This window comes from Thalia democratica, chromosome 4, assembly GCF_965202585.1.
Source record: "Thalia democratica chromosome 4, ktThaDemo2.hap1.1, whole genome shotgun sequence".
NCBI classification, from domain to species: Eukaryota; Metazoa; Chordata; class Thaliacea; order Salpida; family Salpidae; genus Thalia; species Thalia democratica.
Genome location: NC_139168.1, coordinates 32,816,626 through 32,835,270, shown reverse-complemented (window position 1 = coordinate 32,835,270; position 18,645 = coordinate 32,816,626). Strand labels below are relative to the sequence as shown.

Here is an 18,645-nt window from a genome sequence, read left to right as displayed (position 1 = left end):
CGTAATTTAGTTTGTAGAAAGTTTTATAACGAAGGTCATTAGTTGAAAAAATACACCAAAGTTTAAGACAACTAGTTTATTAAATTTTCTTTTAGTCTAGTTAGTGTCTTTACTCTTTCAAAAAAAAAAGATTTTTTTAAACTCTGATCAAACTAAATTACGGCATTTCAAATTTCGACAACTTTAATTCGTATAAAAGTTAGAAAGGGTAAAGATGTTAAAAAGTTTTGTTACTGAAGATCTAACCAACATTACTATGATGGTTAAGATTAATGGAAAAATATCAAAAACTCATACTTACCAAAAATACCTATATTTTAGTAAGCTTTTAAGCTCATTTTACCCATTTAAAAAAAAAAAATAAAACAACAAGAAATTTTCCTGAAAGCCTAATTACCAAGATTAGAGAAGTAAAATATTTAAAATAAAAGTAATTTTTATCAAATGAAATAGTTCAGAATAGCTCAGAATTATTAGAACTTGAAATCTCGGAATTTAAATTTTCGTACCAATAAAATTCTAGGCAAACACTTATATGTGCCTCATACAACAATGAAACCAAAACAATACTCGGTCAAAGTAAAATGACCAGTGTAAAATTTTAATACCATACTTATTAAATTCGGGTAACCTAATTTTACGAAATCAAGCGACATTAAAGCGAACGTTGAAGTATGTAACAACGTTAAAGGCTTTTGTTTCCGCATTTATGCTTTTCGTTGAAGAAAAAAACGTGAACACTTAGAGAAGTTTATCCGGTATTAACTTCAAATAAGTTATTATCTTGTAATTATTGTCGATTTATAGGACAGACTATTTTAGGCTGTTTCGAGATTTTAAGACGCTTTTTAAAGATCGCATAGTTAGGAGTATTAGCTTTATTAACTTATGCTTTTTGTATTAGAGCTGTTTTCTGATATTGTTTTAACTGTTACGAAAAAAAATCTTAAGATTTTAACTTTTTTTTATTACAAATAGTAACTTACAGCTTTAGGTTTTTGGTTTTCTTTAACTAAATTGTATTCGAATCTGTAGTAAAATAACCGTCAACTTTATAAATTTGTATTAAAAAACTTAGGAAGAACTTAAAAGATATATTAACCTAATCATATACTAATATGTTTTATGACGTCTAGAACATTTCGAAAACGTAAGCACAACATAGCAGAAATAATTAATAAAAATTCGTTCTATTGTTTCATCAATTTCAAAATCGTGATCAGAAATAATTCTCATTTAAATGACGACAAAACGTTTATAGTCGTATATTGCTAGCTACTAAACTAAATATAATTTTTAAATGCAAAAAAAAATCAAAATTTTTAGACGAGTTTAGTGTTAGTGCTATATTTAATGAGGTTTTTTAACCAAATACAACCAAAAAATTATTATTTTATTTTTTTAATGTAAGCAAATATTTTCGTTAATTAGATACATGAAGACCACAAGCTATAATCATAATGCTTACAAATATATTAGTAATGTACCATCGTAGATAGAATACGTCTGAAAGTTTTAAACGTTTAGAAGAAATTAGATTTTAATAAAAACATTAAAACTTTTTTTTTAATTAAAGGTATTTTTTGGTGGATTTTATTAGCATTAGCAAAAGATCTGTAATTTCATTTACTAGGCCTATTTTGAATCCTTTGGTTATTTACTTAACATTTGCAAAATTATTATATTTATTTCTAGTGTACTGCTATTTAAAAGTTAGTTAATTAGTACAGATAATAACATGTTTTTTTAAAAACACTAAGTACTTAATGTAGATTATAATTTTTTCAAATTAATACCAATGAATTTTTTAAGTTACGACAGAAATTATAGTACGAAAACAAAACAAGCAATGCTACAAAAATTAAAAAAAAAACATTTAACTTTTATAATATTTTAACCGTTAGTTGTCGGGTATTGTATAGCTTCTGGTTTATTTTTAAAATTATATGGTTGTGTAATTTTGTTTAGTTACTTTTATGGTTAAAGCAAAACTTATAAGTACATTTTTTAAACTAGAGAGAATAGAGTTAGTATATATTTCAAACCAAGTTTGTATTTTGATAATATTGTTTATACTTAAACTATAAAGTATCAACGACCAAACTTATAAAACATGATTTGTCTCTCCGTTCTCAAAACTAACACATAAACTTTAAGAACTTAAAAGAGTAAATTTCACAACAGTGTTTGAAAACCAACAGTTAATTTTAAAATAAAAAGTTTATAAAAGACACCATCAATAACAGTTTTCTGTACTTAGTTTAAATCATATTTATATGATTGTGGTTACGCAAACATCATATGAGTATTACGAAATATTTTAATCATACATCTTTAAAACTTTATCTCGTTTTATTCATACAATGATATTTTTATCGATTTAGCTCATGACCGTGATTTTTTTGCACACTTTGTAGATATAAAAAAGTGTAGGTCGTAAATAGATGTTAGACTTTTTGTTTAATTTTATAAGTGGAGATTTTGTTTTGCAGCGTTATTAGCTTTAGTCTTCTTTTAAAAAGAACTGTTTTAAGTTTTTATGAGTCATACTTTTTTAACTTTATAAATAAATTAACAACTTACTACAGTAGTACTCAAAAAAATGTTATTTAAAAAGCTGTGTATATGTAAAAGTGTATGTATTTTTAACAAGCTCTTTTACAATACTTGACAAAGAATAAGTAATAAACTACTTATTTTTAACGTTCAACTTTTAAATCAATATATTGAAAATGAAAAAGTATAATAAATGAAATAATATATGAAACATATTCAAAAGTTTAAAAACTTATAAAAGTTTTAATAGCTTAAAGAGCAAAGATTAAACTTTGATTTATTTGTGTTACAAATAAAAGCATGACTGTTTGCACAGTTGATCAGTGTTGAAGTTTGTTTATCAAAATAAATATTATGCATCGTTATTATAACTTAATTATACATAAACAAAAAACAACTACTTTTTACAAGCTAATTAAAGAAAATCAAAAGAAAAAACAAAAAAGTGTTTAAATAATTTAAACAACACATTTCAGAAGCAAAAAAAAAAAGATTAATCTTTATCCTAAAAAAAGTCCATGAGCAGTTAGTAAAAACTTAAATGTTCTAAAAATTACGATGGTAGTAGATTCGAAGTGTTTTTTGAAACACTTATTTTATATAAACTAAATCTACTAGAATAAATATTTGTTAATTATTAAAGTCGAAGTTGTGTTAACAACAACTGGTGTAACAGTGAATTTTTTATAATTAATTTTAATATTTACACATATTTTGTTTTGTTTTTCTTAGCTTAAATTTTATAAACTTGCTATTTATTAGTTTTTTTCAAGTTGCACGCTTTGTGTAATTTGTTTGGTTGACTTTGTTTAAAGCTACCTATTATAAGTGTTGTTAAAACTTGATTTGATTAATAGTTAACTATCAGTTATCACTTCAAAAATTATGACGCACCATAGTTTACTTGTTTAATCTTTGCTTTTATACATTTTGTGTTGATGTATTTCCTTGAATAGTGTTAGTCGAAGCTATTTTTACAATGTATTTATATTTAATATAAGCTAAATAAAAAATTTATAATAAGATTTAACTTAAACAACCTCTTTACTTTACAGTTAATTGAGCAACACTTATTAGTTGATATAAACAACTATACTACAATGTACTTACATAAAACATTTCCATAAGTTTTGTGTCTTTAGTTATTACATTGTCTAACATAATATCCATTTTTAAATATACATTCTTCAGCAAGTCAAGTATAGTAAATCTTTCTTATCATACTTATTAAATAATTTAAACCCTTTGAAACAAAGTTGTGTTACATTGTCATTTCTTATTTTTGTGTGTTAGCTTGTATTTTAACATCCTTTTTACTAGGGTTTACTATTAAAATAGCTTTTTTTTAATATTTGGTCAGACCCACCTTAAAAAACAAAAGGATTTTGCAACGTAACTATAAAAAACTTATCATAATTTTTTCAGGTATCTTAATTATCTATCAGTCAAAAGCTTGCATTGTAAAATGAAAGGGAGCATTGTAATCATTTTGTTTTTGCACCTCCTGCCGAATGCCTTCTGCAGCTTGTACAGTCTCGAGAGGGTCATCGAGTGCACCCACGGTGACTACAGTGACGTCATACCGACATCCGGGTTCCGGCGTTACGTCGGGTACGGGTGTTACTGCGGACCGGGGGGTGAGGGCTCGCCGGTGGACGAGATTGACAGGTGAGCACTTTAAATGAGTTTTTAAACTAAAAGTTCTAAGTTTGCTATTAATATTCTGAATTACTTTAAAAGATAAGTAAACTTGACAGTAAATTCTAATGCAGTTATTAACTACTATAAACGTACATTTTGTTTTAGACTAAATGCATCCAAACCTTAAAATATATTATTAGTTATTTTTATAGTTTTATGGTTTCAAAAACATAACTCAAAATTAAATTAATGCAAACTGAAAGTTAAAAATGGAAAGTGTTCATTATTAGATCTCGAAATTATTTATAACATACATCACTAGATATTTTCTTAAAGTAAACTTGTAGTCTTTCTAAAGCTATTTGTTTTCACCAAAAACTGTATTTACATTAGTTAAGTTAACATTTTATACTATACAGCAACCTCTTTTTTTTATATCAAAATACTTTTTACAATATAAAATGTCTTAAATATGTAAGCAACTTGGCTTAAAAATTTTTTCTTCATCATAATTTTAACTGTTTAAGATAGCTATAACGCAAACAAAAAATTACTGACTAAACTAAGAACTTAGCAGTAATCTTTTAAAACTACTAAACGCAAATTAATGAACACTGCAGATGTTGTTATGATCATGACAAGTGTTATGAAAATTGGAGAAATCAGTTCCACATAAGTCGCAGTTTGTCTTTCTATCTCTTTTCATCCTACAAGTACGAATGTAACCAATCTAAACCTGTTTGCTGTGAGTTTTATATGTAGAATTACTTAAACTATTGTTTATTACACACTTACTGGAGGATTTCAAAAACTAAACGTCTACATGTTTTGTAATTAGTTCTTATTTTACCTATAATGAAAAAAAAAAATTAATACTGTTACAACACCTACAGCTGACCAGTCTTACAAAAAGTACAAGCTTTGTTCGTGTGATGTCGAATTTGCAAATTGCCTCAAAACTCATAGGAGTAAACTCAATGAGAACTACTATGGAATGAGAACTAAAGGAATGTGTGTGTAATCAAATGTAATTAGAGTGTTATTTTTATAAATAAGTTGATTTTTAGTTTCCTTTTTTGTGCATACGTTTTTTATATTTGACTTTTTGGTTACTATAAGCTTTATAAATAAATGAAAATTAAGTTTAAATTCTCAAATTTCTTTAATTAAGTATTATATTAAGTTCTAGTATAAATGCTCTTAAAAAGCAACTTGGACCAAAATCGTGATGAACTGAAATGAGGAATTTATTAATCGCTTTCTCAATTCATAATTTCAAATAAAAATAAAGAAAACATAAGGTAGCTTGAAAATATAAAAAATTTCTTCATTTTGTAGAATTAAAACCGTTGTTAATCTACAAAAGTTTTAAAAACAGAATTAAGAGCTTAAAGTTTCTGTTAAATGCTTTTTTATTATAAAGGTAATATATTCAACTATAAAAAAAATTATTTAACTGAAATTTCAGTTATTTTTGTTTAATATGAGCTAGTAGAGGTTCTGCAATTGTGTTTGTGATGTTAAATTATATTTTAACTAAAAACATATTTCATGAAATATGTCTAATTAATTTTAAAACAAATGTTAAATGCGGATATACATAAATAAAAAACGGCCATCTGTAATTTTTTTTGTAAAACTGCAACAATCAACTAAAAAGGATTTTACTGATATATAATTTATGTAACTTCTTTTATCCGTGTTTTCACAATACTTTCCAGGTTTACCAGGTTTCGAGCTAAAACAAGTGAAAATGTTACATAACATTTTTTAAACTTCTGATTTAAAAAAATAAAAGTAAAGGATTTAACTATTAATAAAATCTAGTTTGCAGAACTTGAAGCATATTTTCAAAACTTTGAAAAACTAAATCAAAAACTTAAGTCTAAATATTTTCAAAATTGTTCTAATTTTCAAGATTGGTTTCTAATTTAAGTTTTAATCTAACTTTATCTAAGCAAAAATTTCTCAATTATTTAGCGTAATTTTTATAACTTCAGTAGTTGACGGAATCTTAAATTTAGTTTAATAATTGTTAATAAATTCGGTACATGACTTTCTTATCATTGAGGGTAAATAATTTAATTTTACGGTTTTTGAATTTTCCTAATTTCAAATGCGGGTCCACTGCAATAAGCACAACTAATTAATTTATACTCAATTGCAATAAGAAATTAAAAGCTTTCCTCATTATTAATAACCTTTGGAATATTCTAAACTTTCAGTATTATTTCAACAATTACATTAAAACTTCTTAGACTAATACTCGGAAGATCTAATAGTAAACTTCATTCAAAAATAGTTTTTAATAGATTTTCTGTAAGCAATAACTTTTTTATATTAGAAATAGATAAGGCATATATAAATTAAATTAGACTGAAGCTTCAGAAGAAATCTTCTTTACTTGTCTTTTATGTCAAAACTGTCAACGGTCATAGAGTTTTAAAACTTTTGATTAGAACGTATTTGTTTGTACTTAAGAAAAAATAATATAAGAAAATTTGAAATACTAAATATTTGTACATGGTATCAAAACTAGAAGGCTTACAGTTTTCTATTATGTTAAAGTAAAGTTTTAATAAAAATTCTACCATCTTTCATAATTAAAACATAGTACTATTCATACATTAGTATTTTAAACAGTATAACAGTTTTTCATGTATTTATAACTTTTTAAGATTTCAACGAAACTATTGATCTAAACATCTTAAAAATTTCGATTAAAATTTTGAAAAAAAATATGATAAAAAAATATGCATATTTAAAAAAAATATTCTGTTTTGTCATTTATGATTATGTACGAATGAGAGAAAAACTGAGAAGTAGTGTGTGCAACTATTTTTATTTAAAATTAAAACAAGAGAAAACTTTGCTAAAAATGAAACATTTTAACAAAAATTTAAGTTTTAATATTTAAAAACTAAATCAGTTTCGTTTTTTCCACTGTCTCCAATCTTCATATTCTAGTTGAAAACTTCGCAGTCCTTAAATTGTTATGTGTTTTTTTATACATTACCTTTTTGATTTAAAAGTTTGAACAAACTTAATAAACATTTTTATCTCTAAATATCAATAGTAATACAGTTTAAAAAAAAATAAAACTATAATTTAATCAAAGTAGAAAATTTAATAAACAAAATTTCAAAACAGTTTGTTCTAATTTAGTAAAACATTACAATTTCAACCTATTTTTCAGTCACTAGTATGACAGTTTTTTGCTGTTTTTTAACTATTTAAGAAGCTTGATGCTAAATTAGAACACTTGAAAGCTCTCGATTAACCAAACGTTTTCATTTTACCTGCTACTGCGCTTTGGAACCCAGCGTTGTTGTTAATCGAAACCCCGTTGGTCGTGTAGTTCGCCCGGTCGTCACTCCATTGGCTGGCCTTGTCCGGACCTCCGACCAAGGCGCCAATCAGAATAAAGGGGTTTTTATCTTTGTTGCTGAAACCCTTTTCCTCCCATCCACAGCGTCCCGTCAAATTACATGAGCTATTAAGATTTATAAAACTCTTTCGTAAACTTTTAAATAAAGTGATTGCTAAAAACTTTTAATGAAGTACTCTAGATAAAAATTGATCATAACATTTAATAAGCTTTTGGCATTATATAATAGCACGGTAAGTAATTTAGAAATGTAAACTCATCAATTTTTGTAGTTAAATTATTATTGAAAAAGGTCTACCTTGCTCTGTGATGCGGTTTCACTGGATATCTTCTGCCGTAACCGACAAAATAACTCTGTCCCATTTTTCCAAGTAAGTAGTCTACTTGGTCCTCAGCAAACTTTCTAAGTTGAAATGAGTACAAATTAAAATTTTGTTTAATATTAATACTTTGAGAATGCTTTACATATTAGTTAGGTATGATGTTTGGTAACAAAATATCTTAATGAAACAAGTTTCTTGGAAAATAACAACAACAATTTTGAAAAGTATTCAGTATATTAAAACTAACAACGTTTTTCTGTGCTATTTGTAGTATGTTTTAGTTTAACTTAAATGTATTTGTACTTATAAGATACAAACTTAACAAGTAATGTTAAAGTTTTTTAGAAATATAAAACACTAAAAGTTTTTAGAAACCGATTATTGGTAACAATAAAGTACGGAACAGTGTTTCTCGATATGTAAATACTAATGATTTTATATAAAGAGACTTAAGGAGTATCAAATTTTGAAATAATAACTAGTTTTTTATTAATTTAAAACAAGTATTTTGTGATATTAATTAAAAAAATGTTAAACAAATAGTTGAACTTAAAATACGGGTTTGTGCTTAACAATTCAGCCAGTGCATAAATTTTTTTAATGATTAATTGTAAACATTTAAAAAGCTTGAAGTTCACAGTAGAATAAAGTTCAACTCATAATTTTAAGAAAATTTTCATTCGGTAATTTAAAGTTCAGTCATGTCCACCTGTATTTCATTTTTAGGTTGTCTTCGAGCAAATCCGACTTTGATGCAACCAAGCACACGAAAGCGTGGTTTCCCGCGTAAGAACTCGTTGCCCATTGGTTGATATACAAGAATCCCTCGTCGGTATACCTCGCTCCCCCACCTTTCAGTTAATTTGATCATGTAGATTTTACAGACAAAATAATGTTTAGAATGACTGTATATAAAACTAAGCTTATCTATAGTGCTTTAGAGTTTGAAATAAAAGCAGTTTTAACATCTACTAACTTTAACACACACAGCTCTCCTTTCAAGTTCAGAAATTCTTGAGATTTTTTATTAAGTTATTTTTTTATCATTTATTTAAATAAACGTTAAAAGTTCACAAGCCTGGAAGATTGTAGTCGCAAAATTCCTTCACAAACTCCAAGTAGCCGCGCGATTCCTTCTTCGGCGCCAGCTGCGACAACAGCAGTTGTGACGTCACAATCTTGTTGTCCCAACTCGCCTCGTACTGGACGCCGTCAAACTTGTACCTGCTGAACATTCGCGCCCCGCTGGTCAGGTACCTCCGCTCCCCGGTTGCCCGGTGTAACCATAGCGACGCCCACACCAGCTCGTCTTCGTACCTGTTTTTTTTTTCAAAATATTTTTTAAACTTTTCTATGAAGAAAATTAAGATGTATTTCTTTCTGTTATTAATTTTTAAACAATTAGCTTTTCTATTTTTTGAAACCTAGAGATAAACTTGTAATGTTTGTTGTTAAAAAAAGACTACAAAAATTTAGTAAAACTGTTAAAAACTATAAACATTAAAAACAAAGTCTGTTATATGCAAAAATTATCCTTTTGCTACAACGTTTATTTAAAACTTTTGTTGAAGTATAACTTTTTTTAATGACCCTGAATTCTTTGTTTTTAGAATAGTAAAGTTGTCAATATAGGTCTAAAATAAAGTATTTCACAAAACTTAAATTACGGTTTTTTGATATGCTACATCGATTTTAAATTATAAAAAACAATGTATGCTTCTTATTTTCTCGCTTTATTCTAAACCATGATAAAACCATTGTTAACCTAATACAGACGTTTCGTTAAAAACAAAGTAGTTAATCATTTATTTAAATGTTAAAAATATTTTTATAGAATAACTATATTAATATTTCATCACCAAATGTGGCTTATTGGTTTAAAGTTTTACGTATAGTGTTCAATAATATTTGTTACAAAGTTGTAAAAACGTAAATAAAATCTAAATTAGTATACAAAACAAGTGATCTGTCTTTTTAGTTGTTAATAATATCTAAAATTATGATTAATAAATTATAAATAATTTACATACAGTTGTTAATGATATATTAAATGCTTTCTCGAAAATGTTTTTAAATTTTTTGATAGAAGCTTGTGTGCACAAACATGTACGTTTTATAATAAGACTATTGGTGAAACTTCAAACTTTGTTGGTGAAGTTTTTATACAGTCGCACTTAGTTTTAGATAAACATTTTCCAGCAAAAAACAAAGTTAGTTTTTCTTAACTCATTAGTAAGGATAAAAAAACAATATTTACCCTTTAGATTCGTAGTGGTTCTGAGCAGCACGGATTGAATGTGAGTAAACTTGTTGGTATTTCAACGCGAAATCAAGCAAATCTTTCGCGTGCTTCAACAGAGACTTCACGAATGGATCATCTAAAAATTTTAAAAATAGCTTAATACTAAGCTGTTTATACTGCTTGTATAAATCTTCTTCAATTAATTTAGTAATTATTTAAAGATGGGGTCATTTAAAAGATTTTAATTAACAAATATTTGTGAGAATTGTTGATAAACTGCAGACCTTTTAATATACTTTGTTCTGTTTCAATAAAACTACGAAAAAGTTAAACTTTTTATCACTCAAGACAGAATAACTTACATTTTACCTTTCTTTAAGAATAGCTTACTTTTATTACTGCCAGTTTTTATCCACACGAGGGCAGTAGAGCTCAACGCGGCAGAAACTTCACCTGACAAGTCCGACCCCGCGTTCGTCGGCGTTATTACGTAACAAGGGCGGTTGACTTTCATGTTCTGAGGTCTCTCCCAATACGAGTTTTCGATGTCCGCACTACCTACCTTCAAGTTTGTTAGACTTAATTGTTAAACATATAAGTAGTATAGAAGTTTATTATTTACCTTTATGTAAAAAAAAATATTTTCCAGTACGGTATAAGTAATTTTTTTTGCTATATTTGTAAGTATACATTTACTTTTGAATTTTGAGCTTAATAAAGATACTTTAATATTAACAATCTTTTTACTGAATTTAAACTTCCTAGGTTTAGCGTTAACTCGTAACCTAATATTATACTCTGATTTACTCAAAAGTATGTTTTTGCTATACATATAATTAAAATAAGATTTTTCTTTAAAAGTTGTTTATAGGTTTATTTAAATTAACTATCTTTAGCAAATAAAAGCGAACTTGTCCGTATAAAGTGTACTTTGATACATGGCAGCGTAGAAAATAGTCTGCACCCCACTTTAAAGCTTTCTTCAGGTGAGCAACTTGTTCCGATTCTTCGTAAGCCCGCGGAAACTCGAGGAATCCCCACGCCAACATGGTCATTGCGTGTGCCATCGGAAAATTGTACTTTACATAGTCGCCAGCTATAAGTTTTTACAATTCAAAAAAATTGTTTAATAGAAAGGTTGACATACAAGTTTGATGATTTTTTTAAACAACTATTTAGTTGTAAGTGAAAAATGTCATATAAGTTTTCAGTTTTAATACAAAGTTTAGAGTAAAAAAATTATATTAACAAATAAAGTTGATAATTGGTTAAACAATCTACTTGTAAATTTTGATTTGTTTTTCTTGGAAATATATTAACTGAAATAAAATATCCTTGCTTCAACCAAAAAAACTATTTTTCTTTAGCTAAAATAATGTAAAACTATATTATAAATTAAATTCAAAATCTAATCGAAAGTTTGAGCTAAAATCTCACTTAAGTACAGAAAAAGGTTTCAAAAAGTTGTAGATTTAAACATTTTTTAAAGCTTTAAAATGTTAAAAAGTAGAAACAATATGACAAGTATTTTCCAAACACCTCATTGTAATCACCTAAATTTTGTACAAACTGATTAAAAAAAAGTATGACAATTTTTTAGCGTAAGTGCAGCAAGATAAACTTAAATCATGTAAAATGAAAACGACTAACAAATGTAGTACCCTCCGGACAGATCATGTCCGAACTCACTACCGTCATCCTCGTGGGCGCTCCTTCTCCACAGGACTCGATTGTCCGGAGGCAGAACCCCGGATCTTTGAGACTCGAAAAACCTCAACGAGTATTCCAAAACCTTTGAAATCACAAAAGTTTGTGGTAAAATTAATTTACTTTAAAACTAAATCGACAGCCATAAAAAAGTGTAGTATAAATTTGATTTAAGGGAATTAGTTGTCTAAAACTTGTCTAAAATATTGTAAAAAAAAGATTAAAATAAAAGCACCTAAAAAAAAGCAACATTCTTTTTTGTTACTTTTTAATATTAAAGTCGGTTATAGATTTACACGGTGCGTAATTTTTAGAAGGAGTTTCATTTTTGTGCGAATAAATTTAACCCCACAATCTTACGGTTATACATTATACTATAAACTTAATATAAATATCATTTTGTTTAATTAAATTTCCATTCTTCATCTTAACTCAAAACAACTTAGTCTTAAGCTTAAACCACTACAACATGATGTTAAAGTTAACGTCCTGGACATGACGTTAAACTGTTCTGGTGCATGTCTCGATAACCGAAAAGTTTTTTTCGTCCACTAGGTCCTTGGACCAAACTTTTTTAGTATTTCTTGTCGTTCAATAGACAATATATATATATGAGGTCTCTAATTTTAAATGATATATCCTCATTCTTATACTTCAATCTGTAATTATTAACTTTTAACTATTAGCACTCTACCCGTAATCCTTACTCACTCACTCTTATGATAGCATCGCTTCTAACCTTTGATCTACAATTTACAGCTCGCATAATCACTAGCGTTTACTTTGTAGCTGCTTGTCCTTACCTACTAAATCTTGGCCTACAAAACAATGTTTATTAAGACAACTTTTCCAAACAACTCAACTCGAGCTAAGTTTATAAACCGTACGAAAAAATTATCGCGTAAAAGTTACCTCGTGTGAAAGTGGCGTGTTCCAATTAGTTTTTTTTAAATAAAGAGTAAGTAGTAACTAAAGATGGCAGTTTAAAACTTTTGAAAACTATGCTAAGTTAATCACTGAAGATAAGGCTTTTCAATTATGTAACTACGTACAAGCATATGTTTTTTCTATATATTTAACAAACCAACTGTACCTAATTAGAAATTTTAATAACAAACAGTAGAATCTAAATAAGCAAAAAAGATAAATCATAGACTCATTTTAAGTCATAGCTGTTTTAAAACCTATCAAATGCTGTTAAAACTTCTACATGTTGTTTGTTTGCACATGTGAACATTGTCTTAACCAAAGCATATTTAGATTAGTGTTAGGTATAGAAACTAACCAAGTTATAATCATGAGTCATACTCGGAACAAAAGGTGGTCTTGCTAATTGAGTTATGTTGTCGGCTTGCGTCGTTGTTTCTGGTATTTCAGTGGTCACTTTCCCTGTTTTTTAAGGTTTTAAAACTAAAAGAATAAAAATGATTTAAGCATGTTTAATTAGTTGTGCTTTAATTGTGAAATGTAGAAGGACTTAAATACAAAACATTTTGTAACAGCCAGAAATTAATTTTTATATTTTAGAGTTTTACAAACAGGCTCTTAGTTTGAATAAGAGTAAACAGTAGTGCTTATTTAAAACTCATTTATTAATTTTTGCTATTAGTATTTTGTACAATTTTTTTAACTTATGGCTGCCTACAAAATAAATTTCTTAAGAATTCTGGATATTCAGTATTTCAGTCTAAAAAGTTCAAGTTTTAATGAAAATTAAACTTACGTGTAACACATGGTAGTTCTCCTCTATTTTTGTGTTTTACTATGGCTGAAGTTTTATCACCTGTAAATTTGTCAACGCACCAACAAATGGAATGGTGTTTCCAGCACTGTACCTAATAAAAAGTTAAAAGTTAATACATGTTTAAAACAAGTTTTTAATTTTAATTTGTAGTGTTTTAATAGCTTATATCTGTGACTTTATTATAAACCAAAAAAAAAACGGCGAAAGTTTAACATAGCCTAAGCCTCGAACTTTATATTGTTTAACAAGCTCAAGTTAACATAAAGGTTAGACCATACAACTTCGACCATCAGACCACAAGCTTTCGTTAGACCAAGACCCGGGTTTTGTTCTTATTGAAACTTATCAGTCAGTCAAAACCGAAAAACTTGCAGTCGTAAATATAGTGTAGATTGATGACTGCAGACTTTTTTTTGATTCTTCAAACACAGGTCTAAGTCTAGCGGAAGTGGTAAGAGCTATCCTTTATGCAATCTAACTATATACAACTACTAACTAATACTTCTTATAATAAAAAATAGTGGTCTTTTAATTATATAATAGATAGTTTTCGTAACCTAAACATAAGATGCTTGCTTGTTTTACACTAACTCAGTATTAGTAAAAACTTATTTTAAAACTAGCTTAACGATTATACTAAGAAGAACTTTGAATTGTACCTGCTCAAACTCATCTTCAATTCTTTCGTAACATTTTGGAATGTAGCACAGATCTAGCGATTGTTTTTTGCAGTTTTTTATTCTCAGCTTCCTTCCTACTTTACAGCTCAGTCCTACAAAGATAGCAAAACCTTCATTAGTCTGTTATAAGAAAACGTTAGTTTTAACTTTCAACATAGCTTTAAATTACTTAAAACAGGTTCTTCAGTTGTAGTCGCCACAGTAGAGGTCGTAGTCGTAGCAGCTCTCTTCATTGTAGTTGTAGATCTTGTGGGCTTGGCGTACCTAGTGCGTACCCACCAGAACGGACCAGAGTCCGCACCTTTTGTCAAGGGAACAGATGTAGTTGTAGCTGCCTTTGTGACTGCGTCAGGAACTGGAAGGTCTTCAATTGGCCATGGTAACCTGATCTGTATAATTTAATTTGTTGAAACATGTATATCAGTGAATATTTTCGTAAAACAACCTACTAGTACTAAATAAACCTTTCTCTAGCTACAGAAACATTACACAAAACAGTAATTAGTAATGAGCGATACATTTTCAGGTTGCTCAGTATATATTTTCAACACTTAAAAAAATACACATGTATCGAATTTTTATAATATTTGGTGTTAAAAAGAAGTTTATAATTAACACTGTCAGAATCGATTTCCATCATCATGTGTTCATCGTTGAAATCTTCATCAGGCACATAAACTTTATGCCTGAACACAATGTACGGTCTTGGTCCTTTCTTTTTCTTGTAGTCAAAGTTTGGTTTCTTTCTAAAATCTGCTTGGTACCTATACAGATTTTTTCAATTATTGTTTTTAATCAGTATGTAGTTTTCTAGATGATAGTGCTAACAAAATTTTAAGTTAGGTTTTATTATAAGTATACGAGTATTAAACATTACAAGAATCTACATTTTACAACCTTAAAACTTGATTGGTTGTCTAAAACATTTCACACATAAATCTGCTTCTTAGTATATAAACGTTTTTCACCGAAGTATCTATCTGTTTATTTCTTATTATGCAAAACAATAACTTATTTTGGTTAGGTTTTGTAACGATAAAAAATATATAGTTCTAAGTAAACAACTGAGCTAAATGTAGTAATTTAAAAAAAAACTGCTAACCTTTGGTCCAAAACTGAGCCAGGGTAGTTATGACTGTTGTATGATTTTTCTTTGAAGTAAACGACTGTTCGCTCTTTGTTAAATTTCATAAAATCTCCTTGCCATACCTGTGGACATAAAGAACAGCATTTAATTATAAATGTTCTTATAATTTAATTTTCATTAGAGCATAAGATGAACAATTTAATTGCATTAGATTGTTAATCAAGTTTAAAAATTTGAAAAGTGCTTTCTTTTATATGGGAATGGGTCTTACGTTAACAGAGTCACTTTTGCACGAAGTTTGACTTTTAAATAAAAAATCTTCATAGTCTATATTTTGTATAAAATGTTGTTTTCTAACAAATAAAATAATAATTTGTTAACTAGTTTTAAAACTAGACTTTTTGATTAAACTAAAGTGCAGAAATACCGCTATGTGCAAAAGTGACGCTTTTTGCATTTATCCTTTTTTTATTTTTACAGACAGTTTACTCACCAAATAATGCAATTATTGAGAACAGTTTTTGAAAATCAAAACAATTAAAAACTAGTTTTGATAAAACAGTGAATTATAAAATAAGATAAAAACGAACTTCAAAACTGAGAATCGGGTCAGGGAAGACAAGTGCTACCCACCAGGTTTGAAATTCAACTTTTATTGGTATTTTGAAATGACCAATATATCCAACATGAGTTTGATTTGACCATCCTTGCTCTATCTGCATCAAAACACACGATTTTATCTATTTAAGTTCATTTTAAAACTTCAACAAACTACTTAATTACAAAAATTTGTTTTTATATTTTTACACAAGTTATTTTCACGTGTTTCTGTAGAATCATTTTTTAAGTGCCTTAAAAGTACTTACTACACTTTTAGAAACAAATATCTTGTGATTTTTTCAATATTTTATAAATTTAGTTATAGAAAGCTTTTAAAGACTAACAAATACACCAGAAATAAATTTAGTTAACTACTTTAGTCTTTGGATGACTTTTAGTTAGATACGAGAAATAAAGAGAAATATGTAAGCACAATTTTTTTTTTAATAAACAAAAATTTTTTAGTTTGTATCTAAAAAAAAATTTTTCTTAAAACTTCAAATAAAGAATCTAAAACCTATTTTTAAAGCAAAATTTATTCAAAAATTAAAAAAAAAAATGTTATGAAAATAACTTGAACTAACTCAAAAACTAACGAAAATTCACTAACAAAGTATACTGGATTTTCCAAACATTTTACAAAATTTATATCATATATAGTTAAAATCAAAGCAGTTATTAAAACGTGTTTAAAACACATACGAATGTTTTATTGTAAAATTAAACTACATCTAAAATTAGTGTAAGTGTTAGCACAATTAAATTTTACACAAACTTGTTGTACAAAAATGAACGAAAGTAAGAAATTAAATTTTTGAATATGCCCTTCGGGTGTACAAACTAAGTCAGTAACAAGAAATCAAAACAAGAAGCTCCGTTTGAGTAATATTCTTTAGAATATGTATTAGCAAAGCATTTATATATGTTAGTTTTGGAAAATCTGTAAAATTAGTAATGATAAAATTTACAAACCGATATAATTTATCAAACTTTTAATAAAAACAGTTTAAATTTTGAACTGTTTAAATTTATTATTATTTTACAAAAGTAATGTTTTGACAAAAAGACTTTAGACTTATATGGAGCTTTTAAAAAACTATAAAAATCCAAAGTCAACTAATTGAAATACCTTCAGACCTATTACCTTCAGAAATACTCAGTCTTCGCGGTGTACTTCTTAAAACTTATTTTGAAGTGCAAGAAAATTTTAGAATGCACAAAACTCATGTAGGTTGGACGAAATTAATTGGCAAAAAAAAGTCTTACGCATATTCAAAGGTGTTTTTATGATAGTCATTCCACTTTTGGGTAATTTTAAGCTTAGGGTATACAGATTTTTCTTGTTCTAGTTAAGTGTGCACATTTTATTTACCACTAGCACAACTGTTTTCGAGAAATTATGTCATTGTTTTAATGAGTTTTAATAATTATATTGTTTACTTTATTAAATTACTTACAAAATTTATATTTATCAACAGTAATTAATATAACATTAAAATTAGTTTTATAAACTTAAAAGTTAAATAAAACTTAAATTTACTTCTAAAAAGATTAAACAAGTTCCTACATTTATTTTCAAAACCATTTTTCAAAAAGACGAATTAAAAAAATCAAAGTAAAAACTATGTTTTGCATTTAAACACAGTGTAGTTGGTTATCATCTAACACAACTTTTATAATCAGTAAATATTTTTTTTACTAATTTGATAAAGGTGATAAACATACTAATAGAAATATATAAAACTAAAATATTAACAAATGTTTTGAACGTGTTTTTATAGTTAAGCACATGTTTTTTTTATCAGCAAACTCTAACAGCTGTTATTGTATAAAACAATTACTTTAATAGAAATTGAAAAAACATACTTGTTGTTATCGTTTAAACGTATAAAGTTAAAATCAAGAGCTTACTACTTTTTAAAACTTAAATTACGTTTTACTTAATTTTCACTTTTAGTTTTACAAGTTCGTTATTTTGAAATTAAAGAAACTAAAGTAAAAAAGAACAAATTATTTTTAAAATTAAAATTTTTTAACTCAACAAACTTTATTTTCTAACTTTTTTAAACATAAAACTGAAACTTTTCTCAGAATTACTTTAAATTTCAGAGTTTTTCTTTACTTAAAGAAAAAGTCAACAGCTATAAGTTTAAGTTTATGAATTATAGTTTTAATAAACTTAAATGAATGTAACACAGTTTTTTGTAGGTATAATCAAATTAGCATTGTGTTGTTTACTTAACTCTTGTCAACAAATACTTTATTAGTTCAAGTTTAAGTGCATTCTGCATTACTAATTACGGTTCAAGCCTAACATGATACATTAAAAAAACATGTTTTGTTTTTGATTTCATACGATTTTATTTTAGTTTTTAAAGTATATTTTAATTGTATATTTGTATTTATATTAGTAAGGTTTTATTTAAATTGTTTAAATTACAACCTGATTTGTTATGATTATATAAAAGAATTCAAAGTAGACTTGATTATTTACGGTTATACAAATAATTCGTTCAAATTCTTAGTATACGTGTTTATATTATTCATTTAAACAGATAAGTTCGTATAAACCTATGATAATATTTTCAAATGCTTGTTTTCTTTCTTAAAGCCTTAGTTTTATCTAGATATCTGAGAAACTATATTTAGATAACTGTATGTTAAAACATTTATGGCT

The 18,645-nt window shown here is 26.9% G+C and overlaps 2 protein-coding genes across 2 annotated transcripts; one reads left to right on the top strand and one right to left on the bottom strand.

Annotated features, from left to right (window-relative positions):
• The first annotated feature begins 4,021 nt into the window (after window positions 1–4,021).
• Window positions 4,022–5,218, top strand: LOC145833272 (basic phospholipase A2 pseudexin B chain-like). Its single transcript, XM_082940462.1, has 3 exons — window positions 4,022–4,224; window positions 4,818–4,942; window positions 5,091–5,218. Exons 1-3 carry the CDS (start codon window positions 4,022–4,024, stop codon window positions 5,216–5,218), a joined length of 456 nt encoding a protein of 151 aa, XP_082796588.1.
• A 1,802-nt stretch (window positions 5,219–7,020) lies between these two features.
• LOC145834141 (uncharacterized) lies at window positions 7,021–16,725 on the bottom strand. The gene is made up of 17 exons (XM_082941499.1): window positions 16,579–16,725; window positions 15,959–16,084; window positions 15,384–15,490; window positions 14,898–15,045; window positions 14,451–14,670; window positions 14,261–14,373; window positions 13,581–13,692; window positions 13,143–13,246; window positions 11,801–11,942; window positions 11,062–11,246; window positions 10,541–10,712; window positions 10,166–10,286; window positions 8,987–9,225; window positions 8,618–8,759; window positions 7,884–7,988; window positions 7,497–7,690; window positions 7,021–7,181 (listed from the first exon to the last, which is right to left on the bottom strand). Exons 1-17 carry the CDS (start codon window positions 16,666–16,668, stop codon window positions 7,123–7,125), a joined length of 2,379 nt encoding a protein of 792 aa, XP_082797625.1. The 5' UTR covers window positions 16,669–16,725; the 3' UTR covers window positions 7,021–7,122.
• Window positions 16,726–18,645: the final 1,920 nt, after the last annotated feature.